At 27.6% G+C, this 12,243-nt stretch overlaps 1 protein-coding gene across 2 annotated transcripts in view; it reads left to right on the top strand.

Annotated features, from left to right (window-relative positions):
* Nucleotides 1-11,054, top strand: part of LOC135957872 (uncharacterized) — a 301,876-nt gene extending 290,822 nt beyond the window's left edge. For both annotated transcript variants that reach the window (XM_065508702.1, XM_065508691.1), the window contains exons 15-18: nt 1,238-1,389; nt 1,465-1,672; nt 1,741-1,862; nt 7,792-11,054. In XM_065508702.1, the coding sequence (XP_065364774.1) occupies nt 1,238-1,389; nt 1,465-1,672; nt 1,741-1,862; nt 7,792-8,332 (1,023 nt within the window). In that variant the 3' untranslated portion in view covers nt 8,333-11,054. The remainder of the gene's footprint in view (nt 1-1,237; nt 1,390-1,464; nt 1,673-1,740; nt 1,863-7,791) is intronic.
* The last annotated feature ends 1,189 nt before the right edge of the window (nt 11,055-12,243 follow it).

Here is a 12,243-nt window from a genome sequence, read left to right as displayed (position 1 = left end):
GTATATAATCCGGAAAGTTAACTTAATGAAAAAGCATGTAAAGAAAAAATTGGCTCTCTTTAGTAGACATATCGCCCCCCAGACCTATCCAAACTTGGCCAATTTAAAAAAAAAAAATTTCGGTTTGATTAAAAAATTCTAAAAAGGAAAAGCACCGATCCACAAAAAAGCTCTATATTTGTATAACCCCATATGTTGCTTAAATACATACTAAGTGTTTTTACTATCACACGGTAAATAACGTCACAGTGGGTACCTTTCTAAAAAAAACTCGGTTTTTGGAACACATTTTCCCCGTTTTAGGAATTTTGGTATTTAAAAATAAAGAATGTCAAAAATTCTAATGCCATTGATTTAAGGACATTTAGGTCTATATTGGTTCCGAATTTTTTTATGATATCTTTAATTGTTAAAATTTTACATTAATTCAAATTTTATATTTTTATTCGTGGAAAAATCATATTATTTTTTTTTTTAATTTTTAAGGTAAATAACGTTCCCAAATTTTATAAAATTATTTAGTTTTACTAAATTATCAATCTTTAAGTCATAGTGTTTTCAACAATATTAAATACTTATATAAAAGGCTTTTATTTACTCCTCAGAAGTTCCACAAACCTTGCCCCTTTTGACAAATTTGTACGTTTTTTCATATAAAGCGTGCAATTCAGCTTATTCGGATCATAAATGGACCCGAGGTGACCAACTTTGTGGTGCTACGCACTGGCCCCATTAGCGCTAGGAAGCTGAACAAACGTAAATCAACTCAAAAGCCAACTCAGCTCAAACCATGTGAAATTTCGTAACAATATCTCTAATAGTTGCCAAGATACCGAATTATTTCCAAAAAAAATGTTTCTAAACCACTATGCAGCGGGAGAGAGAAACTCCTTGAATGTCTTCTGGACAAGTAAAATCGATTTGTATAATTGTCCTCTGTTTTAGTTTTATGATGTTTGAATAACTTGATCACTCAGTCCATGTGGCTTTGGGTATTAATAGGATCTGCACTTAAGTTTTCTCTACAACATGCTTTAGCACCACCGTTTACCGGGATTAACCAAACTAATTCCAATATTTGCAATGATCGCGGACTCTGCTAGTATTGTTATCGTGAAAATCTATTATTTGTCGGATGGAATTTATCTTAATTTGTTCCTAAATTTCTCTTTCTTTTAATTATAAAATTTCCATTCCATATACTTATACTTATATTTTCATTTTCTTATATTTTAAGGACTCAAATCCCGAAGAAAGTGATGGCAATCAATCAACCATGTGGATTGGTACTGAAGACGGTTGTATACATGTCTATAATAGTACCGATAATATACGCATCAAAAAGAATCGTATCAAAATTGAACACCACTCGGCAGTCTATTCCATACTGTAAGTATCCAAATAAAATTTCTGAATATCTGTAAAGTACATTTTTAAATTTAAACACTTTATTTATTTTAAAAGGTACCTGGACAATCGTGTTTTTGTGGCTTTAGCCAATGGTGATATTTGTGTGTATTTACGCGATGGCATCGCCTGGAATACCACCTCTTCGCATTGTATATCGATTGGTACCGTCACAAGTCCCGTAACAAAATTGCTCAATGTACATGGCAAGTTGTGGTGTTCGATACAGGGTATTATCAAAGTATTGGATATTGAGAAATTGGCGGTAAGTTGTTAGAAAGTTTAGTAAAGTTTTAGTTTATTTCTTATATGATTTTTAAAATTTACTTTTAGGTGGTTAATCAAATACAAATATCGTCGGATTCCAAGCCCATAACAAATATGTGTGTTTCCAATAATTATGTATGGATATCCATACAAAATTCGGCTCATATTAAATGTTTTCATTCCAATACGTGAGTATATTATTATGTTACAAAATATGATATCTACCTCTGTGAACTTATAACGAAACAAAAGTTTGGGTATTTAGGATACTTTTTGTTAAAAGAAACGGTGTAGAAATATAAGAAAATATATTGTTTGTGCCTTAAGGTGAGACAAAGTACCATATTTTTGCCATTGATACTTATATAAAGTAATTAAGAGTTGCGTAGATCTTTGAACGCTAATTATAAAGTGCTACCATATTCTTTAGACTTGGTACTTTTAGCTACCAATTAATGACTTAGTACTTTTTTGAGCGAATTAAGTTGATGCCTAAAATACATATTATAAGTATGTACTAATTGTAAATTTGGTACTTTTTAGCTTAAATTACCGTAACCCTCCGTTAGTCAAAACTGATCTGGTTGATACAGGCAACAATTTTTTTATTGTAAATTTTTTTATACACCCTAAATTTTAAGCTATTTATTGATAAAATTATATTTTTAATTGAATTTTAGTTCTATGTTTTCGATATAAAAAGTGAAGAGATTGCAATTATTCAAAATTGTGTCCTTTGTTAAACCAATTAGTGTATGGAAAAAAATGTAGACCATTATTTTGATAAATTTCATCCCATGAAGAAAATATATTCTTATTATTTGTAGATATTGAATATTAAGTACTTAGCACTTTTTAGAACGAATTAGACTAATGGAAAAAAGTACCGTATTTTTAGTACTTGGTATTTGTATGTACTAATTAATAATTTAGCTAGTCTTGCTAATAACAGTTTAAGAAAAATAGCCACTTATTTTTTTATATGAAGGGACAGTAAATAACACTGTGCTAGTTGAAAAAACTGTCAAGCGGGGCACCCGGTGGGTTAAACTAATTCAGGTACGCTGAATTCAGTGGTGCTAACCGTTTTTATAGGTTAGCTCGTATTTTCGAAATATACCGTTATTTCGAAAATGGAGGAGGTTGCATAAAATATATTCGCGTAACTCAAAAACGGTTTATTTTATTGAACAAACTCAAAAAAACCGAAATTCCGCAACAAAATTACCTTTAAGAAAGGCATGTTTTTAGTCTTCGCAATCATTTTAGAAATATACATTTTTTTAGAAAAATTCGAAATTTTTGGTTTTTAAAACGGCATTAAAAATTGGAAAATGCATGTACGCTCTTGATTTTTAAATTCAAATGCATATAACTTTGGAGTCAGTCACGATTTGTAAACAATTCTTTTTTTGTTTGACATATACATTTGTAGTTAGTCCAATAAAAGAAAAAATGAGCAAATCGGAATATATTTGGACCCGCTGTTATCAAAAAACTGGAGTATGGTGGGTAAAAATGTTGATAATTTAATTTTAAAATGCGAATATCTCCTAAGCTATAAGAGATAGTTGATAGCCATGCTGAGGTTTTTTGTAGTGCTCGATGAGGAGATTCTATGTGTGTAAGTTTTTTAAAATCGGAACACAAACGAAGAAAGAGGACCGTTTTAAAAATTTATCATACCCGAGTCCTACTTTGGGCAACTGCACCTGACTGCACCTCTGGTAGACTCATGCGATCAAAATTCAAACCTTAAACTCGTCAACACTTCTTCTTTGCATGTGTCAAAGAAGTCTATACCTCTGTGCACTGCACGATGTACTTAATTACTACGAGTTATGTATCGGGTGTAAATAATAGGGGATATTTGTATTATTTTTTGTGAATAGAATGAAAAGTTGTGGACAGATTTTAATTATTTAGAGCTTGTTTTATTTGGAACTTCGTTTTCTACATGTGTAAAAAAAATTAAGAGCGTATATGCAACGGCAAAATTTTTAATGCCGTTTTAAAAGTTAAAAATTTCAAAATTTTTCTAAAAAATTATTTTTTTTTGCCAAAAACGACTGCGAAGATTAAACGTATTCAGCTTTACTTGAAGGTAATTTCGTTGCGGAATTTCGTTTTTTTCAGCTTATTCAATAAACTAAACTGTTTTTGAGTTACGCGAATATATGTTGTACAACCTCCTCCATTTTTGAAATAACGGTACATCTACAAAATACGAGCTAACCTAAAAAAATGGTTAGCACCACTGAATTCAGCGTACCCGAATTAGTTTAAGTCGCTGGGTGCCCCTCTTGACAGAAAAAAAGGGTAAATTTCGTGCATAGTGTAATTATTTCATATAAGGTACCATTTTTGCAAAAAAAAGTTACAATTTTTAAATTGTTACTTCTATGACGTAATTTAAAACTTAGTACATTTTTTAACGAATTAGATTAAGGGAAATCCAAAACATTTGTATTACTTGGTACTTTTTATACTAATTCAAGAGCTGGCCCTTTTTTGAAATTAGTTTAAGATAAAACAGAACTTTTTCCTTTTTATTTGAAGGTTCTTTAAATATTAGAAGAAAGTACTGTTTTGAAACAATAATAACTTTCATGTTCTTGTTGAACATTTAATACTTTTTACGACAAGGGAAGGCGAATCATACATAATGTTCCTATACTTTGTACTTTTATGAACTTATTTAAGTGGACGTTCATTTTTGAACAATTTCATCCCATGGTCTGCTATTAGTCATATTGTCATAATGTCCTAATATATTATTATAGTTGTTGTTGTGTTTAAACAAAAAAAAAAATATTATTTTATGACAAAACAATAAACATAGCTCAAATAGACGTATAAGTTTAGAACCTTTCTGTTTGAAACACAACAAAAATTTGATTAAACTATCATAATATATTAGGACATTATGACAACATGACCAAATAGTAGATCGTGTAACTACCCCAAATATTTTGTACTTTTTATGTAAAAATACAATATAGATTCACAATTTTATGATCTAAAAATGTTGTAATTTATACACTCGTATTTTCATTAAACTTTTGGTACTTTTTGGAATTGTAATAAGGAAAGAGGAACCATATTTGTAGTAGTACTTGTAGTACTTTTATGTACTAATTTCGTATCTGATCCTTTTTTGACCAATCTATAGATGCAATACATATTCTAAATGTTAGTTCATATTGTAGAAAAAAATAGTAGATATAAAATTTATTGCAATTAGTACTTTTATGTTCTTTTTAAACATTTAATACTTGTTTAATTAATTAGGATAAGGGAAAATGAACGGTATTATTTCCATACTTGGTACTTGTAAAACAATTGTTTTAAAAGTACCACATGCTTTTGTACTTTTTATCTACATATTCTAAATTTTAGTACCAATTGTAGATAAGATACTGTTTTGAAACAAAAAGTACCTAATTTGTTGTAATTGGTAGCTTCGTATAATTTTAAACATTTGGTGCTTAGAATTGCAATAAGGATTCTTTCCGTTTTCTAATTTTCGGTACTCGGTAATTTTATATATAACTAGCTGAACCCGGTCCGCGTTGCTGGCCTTTAGAAAACATCTGTTTTATATTGCATATCGATCTCGATTTTAATATACAGTGTCGGTGAATCAACCTTCAATGTTAATACATGTAGTCGCATTTCGGCTGGTTCTAATGAATTCAAAAATTCAGTATGGAAATATCTTATTCATGACCCTATAAGCAAACCAAATTGTTTATTACAGACAGAAAATTAAAATCTGACTTTACACTGTTACCTAATAGGCTTTTCTGAAGACACCGTGAAAATATCATCAAAATAGGTCCAGCCATTTTTGAGTCCATACGGAACATATATACACACATCCATTTTTATGAAATATAGGGCATTAGCGGTATAATGTAAAAATTAGATTTTTACACACCCCTCCGCCCACAGACCGAATATCAAAAATCTGACTATACAGTGTTACCCGCTGGGATATTCTGAAGATACCCTGAAAATTTCATCAAAATCGGTGGAGCCGTTTTTTATATATATAGATGGCATTAGCGGTATAATGTAAAAATTTGATAATGCCACGCCCCTCCGCCCACAGACCGAAAATCAAAAATCTGACCTTACAGTGTTACCCGCTAGACTATTCTGAAGATTCCCTGAAAATTTCATCAAAATCGGTCCAGCCGTTTTTGAGTTCATTCGGAACATACATACATACATACACACATTCAAACATCCATTTTTATATATATAGATAGATAGATAGATTTATATATAAAGTCAAAAAATCAACAGATAAATAGTACCAAATATTTATGTGTTTTTAGATAATTAAAAATTTTGGCAAAAAGTACTTTTACTATTTTAAGTACTTTTATGGTATAAATAAGTAGCATATTGTACTAAATACCTTTTAACCTATTGTAAATGAGGCCAAAAAGATTTACAGATACTATAATTGTGTAATAAGTATATTTTATCAGCTATAAATTACCAAATAAAATACCACAATTAATTGAAATCTAATCTATAATAATCAGCTTATAAATGATTCTTGGATATGTGGTACCCGATCTCATTTACGTCGAGTTAAGTACTAATTAAAGATTCAGCAGTGTTTTCAACAAACTAATTAAGTTTAAGGACAAAAAGTATCAAATTTTTGGTACATTAAAAGTAGTTGGTGAATTATGGTTCTTTTTTGAAAAAAAAAATATAATATATTTTTGTACTCGGTAATTTTTATGTTATTATTAAAGATTTAGTAATTTCTTACAAAGATAATTTTAAGAACAGAAAGTTCCACATTTTTGTTACTTTCTATTTGACCAAAGAAAGTTAAATCAAAATGTTCGTAGTAATAATTTCAAAATGTTAAACATTAAATTTTAGTAAAAAGTACATTTTGTTTTTAAAGTACTTTTTTGTATTTGGTATTTTTTGTGTTCTAATAAAGCTTTCTTCAACAATATATTTTAACTACGTTTTATATGGCATAGTATATTAAACTTTTATCTGATTAGGGAAAATAGATTTCAAATTTTAATAAAAAATACCATTTATATTTTGAAGGTACTAAAAAAGTAAAGTACCATATTTTTTGCACTTAATATTTTTTTTGTATTAATCTTAGCTTAAAGGCAAAAAGTACCATATTTTTGGTACTTTTTATTTGGTGAAGGAAAAAGCATTAAAAATTTGCATAAAAAATAGCCATTGTTGATTAGATACTTTTATGGAACAAAAAGTTCCAAAGTTTTTTAATTTGTTATTCCATGCTGCAATTAAAAATGTGGTACTTTATTTATGGAATTAGGCTATTTGTACTTTTATGTCGTAATTAAATAATTCATCCGTTTTGCATAAACTAGTTAGGCACTTTTTGTATGTTGATAAAATAAAAATATTATATAATAATAGAGGGTACTTAATGTAGAAGAGGTACTTTTAATTCATTCAAAAAGTACCAGATATTTTTTACTAAAAAATCGTAAAAATATTTTAGCTTGTCCGTTTTTTCATTATTCTAAATTCAAAAGGTATCACATTTGTTATACTTTTTAGCTGATGAAGGAAAATAGATTTAAAATTTTAGTTAAAAGTACCTAATTTATTTTTACGTACTACTTTTTTCAACAAATTACTTTAAGGATTAAAAGTACCACCTTTTAGGAACTTTTTATGGGACGAAAGAAAATAGATAAAACATTTTAGTAGAAAAGAAACAGTAGATTAGTACCAAATGTTTTGAAATTAATTGAAGAATTGGTACTTTGAGGATTAAATTAGGATAATCGATTAAGGTAGCAAAAGGTACTTTTATGTACTAGTTAAAGTGCTGTTTATTTATTTTAATGATATATCCAGACTATACTGTCTCGATATTTAATAATAGAAAGTACTTTTTATAGTGGTGGTAAAAAGTACCAAATATTTCTATTTACTAAAAAATCCATCAAAATATTTTTTTTATTAATTTGAATTTTAATTCAGGCTTAATAAATTAGAATTAAAAAAAAATATTTTATTTTTATATAAAAAAAAAAATAATTTTTACTAGATTTTTATTAATTTTTTTTTTCACTTCTACCCACTTTTCAGCCATCAATTAATCACTGAAGTTAATTTGGCACAGGCTGTGAATAAAATGCTTTCAAATTGTGATGAAATTATACGCCAACATAAGGCTGCATGCTTAAGAGTCACTTCGTTACTATCCTGCCGTGACCTCATATGGATAGGCACCAGTGCCGGTGTTTTGCTTACCATACCGGCTCAGGGTTACGACAAGGGCGCCACCAATGTTGTACCCACTGGTATACCTCACGGTCATACCGGTCATGTACGATTCCTAACATTTGTAGAAACCTCGGGCACCTCTACCACCAACTCCAGCACAGAAAGCTCTTCGAGTTGTAAAACTGAGGCAGATTCATCGTCTTCGGCTGGCTCGAAATCCCCCAAACCCCAAAAGGATAATGCGCAAACAAATCAGGCAAATGCGGCCGCTAGTGCCGCAAATATACTCATCATTTCGGGTGGAGATGGTTACGAGGATTTCCGCAATTCGGGAGCCAACTCATTGAGCGAAATTGCTGGCCGTGAGGACAGCACGAATCATCTGCTGATATGGCAAATTTGAAGCCGAAAGCGTAAAAATCGTTGGCGGGTTTTACTCAAACGTTGGAAAAACAATAATTAACACACACACACAGCATAGCACAACAATTATTTAAACAATTAAGTTTGTTAAGAATTATTTTGATCCATGATGATGATGATGTTGTTGAGGATGTTTTTATTTTGTGGTTTTAAGTCATGCAACTTAGGAGTAATGCATTTGTTATCGATTTTTATTCAATTAATTTTTAGCATAATAGTAACAAAAAAACAATAATTTTATTAACTTTTTATGATTTCTTTTAAAGTTGTAGAAATATTTATGTAACAAATATGTGCCAAACTAGGATTTTGTTTTAAAGTGTATCATTTATGAAAGTTTTTCTTTTTTTTGTTTTACTAAAACAAGGTTTTATTTCTAGCTAAAGGAGAAAAAAAGTAAATAGTAAACCATGGTTTCAAATCATGAATTTTATTTTTGAAAAATTTACATACACTTATAAAATAGATAATTGTTAAGGGGAAGTATAACTTAGAGTTGAACATTTTAAAGTTTTTATTAATGAATATTGTCATAGGAAGTTAGCAATTTGTACCGATTTTAGTTAAATGTGTTTTAACAAATTTCATTAATTTTTGTACCGATCTGGCTGATCTTCAAGAGATCGGTTTAACAAATACATCCTAAAGTCGTCTGCAGGATTACAAAAGTGTTTATTGTTGTTCAAGTTTAAATAAGGATAAGGTCATAGTATTTTTTGTCTCATATTTCAACCACTTATAAATCGATCTTGCAGATTTTCAAATTTGTGTACCAATCTTCAAAAGAGTAATAATCAGGAAGTTGTTTTTAACAGATTAATTAACAAATACATCTTAAAGTCATGTGCAGAATTACACAAATATATTTTTTAAATAAAGTTTAAATAGAAATAAGGCCAACTTAGTTTTTGGCTCATATCTTAACCATTTAGGACACGATCTGGCAGATTTTCAACAGAAAAATTATCGATATTTTAAGCCAATGAAGATTTTAAATTTGCTTTTGAATCAAAATCATTAAAAAATTTCTTTAAGTTTTGTAACGATCTGGCTGATCTTCAAGAGTAATAATCAAGAAGTTGTATTTAAGAGATTTGTTTAACAAATACATCTCAAAGTCATCAGCAGGATTACAAAAGTTTATTTTGTTGATAAAGTATAAATAAAGATAAGGTCAACGTAGTTTTTGACTCATATCTTAACCATTTAGGAAACGATCTTGCAGATTTTCAACAGCAAAATTCCCGAAAATATATTTGAAATATTGTTAATAACAACTGAGTCCGTAATTATTTAAAGAGCTGCGGAACGTTAATATCAACTGCCATTTACGCAAATGAAGATTTTAAATTTGCTTTTGAATCACAATCAATAAAAAAATTTCTTTAATTTTTGTAACGATCTGGCTGATCTTCAAGAGTAATAATCAAGAAGTTGTATTGGATAGATTTTTTTAACAAATACATCTAAAAGTGATCTGCAGGATTACAAAAATTTGCATTGTTGATCAAGTTTAATTAAAAATAATGGTAACGTAATGTTTAGCTCATACCTTAGCCATTTGTGAAACGATCTTGCAGATTTTCAACACCAAAATTCTCGAAACTATAAACCGTAATTATTTAAAAAGCTGCGGAAAGACGATTTCAACAGATATTTTAAACCATTGAAGATTTTAAATTTGCATTTGAATCAAAATCATTAAAAAATTTCTTTAATTTTTATAACGATCTGGCTGATCTTCAAGAGTAATAATCAGGTAGTTGCATTTAATAGATTTGTTTAACAAATATATCCCAAAGTCATCAGCAGGATTACAAAAGTTTATTTTGTTAATAAAGTTTAAATAAAAATAATATCAAAGTAGTTTTTGACTCATATCTTAGCCATTTGGGAAACGATCTGGCAGATTTTCAACAGCAAAATTCTCGAAAGTATATTTGAAATATTGTTAATAACAACTGAGTCCGTAATTATTTAAAGAGCTGCGGAACGTTAATATCAACTGCTATTTGAACCAATGAAGATTTTAAATTTGCTTTTGAATTAAAATCAATAAAAAATTTCTTTAATTTTTGTAACGATCTGGCTGATCTTCAAGAGTGATAATCCAGAAGTTGTATTTAACAGATTTGTTTAACAAATACATCTTAAAATCATCTGCAGGATTTCAAAAATATATATTGTTAATAAAGTTTAAATAAAAATAAGGTCAACGTAGTTTTTAGCTCATAGCTTAATAATTTAGGAAACAATCTGGCAGATTTTCTACAGCAAAATTCTCGAAAGTATATTTGAAATATTGATATAACAAATGAGTCCGTAATTATTTAAAGAGCCATTTAAAGTTGATTCCAACACATATCTGATAGAAAATAATGTTAGGCCCTTAAAAATCTCTTTGGAACTTTGGAACTGATCTTTTAAACTAATCAAGATTTTAACTAAATTATATTTAAAAAAAAAATGATTTACAACTAGCTATACTTCCCCTATAAGTTCACATAAACATAACCCCGCCCACAAATCCCTCAAATATTTTTTGTATAGAAGAAATTAATGGTTTTAAGCAGAATTTTTTGAACAAATTTTTATTTTTAAATAAATTTTATCGTTTTTATTTGTCTCTGAACAATAATTAATTGTAATAAATAATAACTAAATAAAAATTTAAAAATAATTTTATAAATATGGCAAAAATAAAAAAAAGAAAACATTGTAAATTTTGTTTATTATAAAAATAAATGAATGTATTTAATATTAAAAATAAAATTCTATATAAATATACAAAACATTAAATATATCATTAATTTATATCAACTAAAAAAAAGAGATTTATTTTTAAATTTTAACTAAAGAAAATAATTGTTTTCTTTTTAATTGTTTCTCTTTTATAACTAAATAAGTTAATAATTTTTTAAAATACAATTAAACTGTATATTTTATAGTTAAATTCCATTAAGAAAATCAAATATTTGTAACTAAAAACCATTTATTATTTATATTTAAACAAAACAAAACAGAAACATGAAAAAAGATTTTTAAAGTTTTAAACCTGAGAATTAAATAATTAAATATTAAAACTAAAATTGCTAAAAAAATGTGAAATAAAAGAAGAAATTAAATTTAAATTGTAATTAATTATTTGTAATTTGTATGTTTTTACTTAAATGTTGTTAATGTAACAAAGAAAAATTATTGTATTAATTTTTCTTTTGTTGCCTCTTTTGTAAATATATTAAATTAATTATTATATTATTATTAATACATACATATATGAATAAACAGAAACTGAAATTAAACTTAATATTAAATGAATTGTTTATAAACAAAAAATTTGAAACATAAACTTTAAAATAATTATTTAACATTTACAATTTGTTCGAATTTATTTATAAAAAAAAACATTAAAAACAAAACAAGAAACACTTGCAGTTGTAATAAATATTATTAATTAAATATAATAAGTTTAAAAACCTTTAAAATTATTAATAAATGAAAATGAAAAATAAAAATTGATTAAGAAATTAAAATAAACCAAGCTTAAGCTGTATTGCAATGTTATATTTACAACAAAAAAAGAAAATCTATAGTATATAGAAAACAAATTAAGAAAAGCTATTCCATAACTTCGACTTTTCTATACAGCACATTATTAAAATGTTTTCTTAAGGTACAGCAGCAAATGTTACAATAAATGAAGCTTTTTTTTAAAATTTCATTAACATAAAAAAAATATAAGTTACCATATTCCTGACCTAATTGGATTTTGGTGTGATACCGTATTGATAGATAGTCACATTTCGAGAAAAATCTAATTTGATAGATTAACAAATGTTGGAAACTTTATTATTTATAAACTGTTGAATAGCCATAGAGAGAATATTCTGC

The sequence above is a fragment of the Calliphora vicina genome, chromosome 1 (assembly GCF_958450345.1).
Source record: "Calliphora vicina chromosome 1, idCalVici1.1, whole genome shotgun sequence".
NCBI classification, from domain to species: domain Eukaryota; kingdom Metazoa; phylum Arthropoda; class Insecta; order Diptera; family Calliphoridae; genus Calliphora; species Calliphora vicina.
The sequence above is the reverse complement of the archived record's forward strand: the minus strand, read 5'-3'. Positions and strand labels throughout refer to the sequence as shown.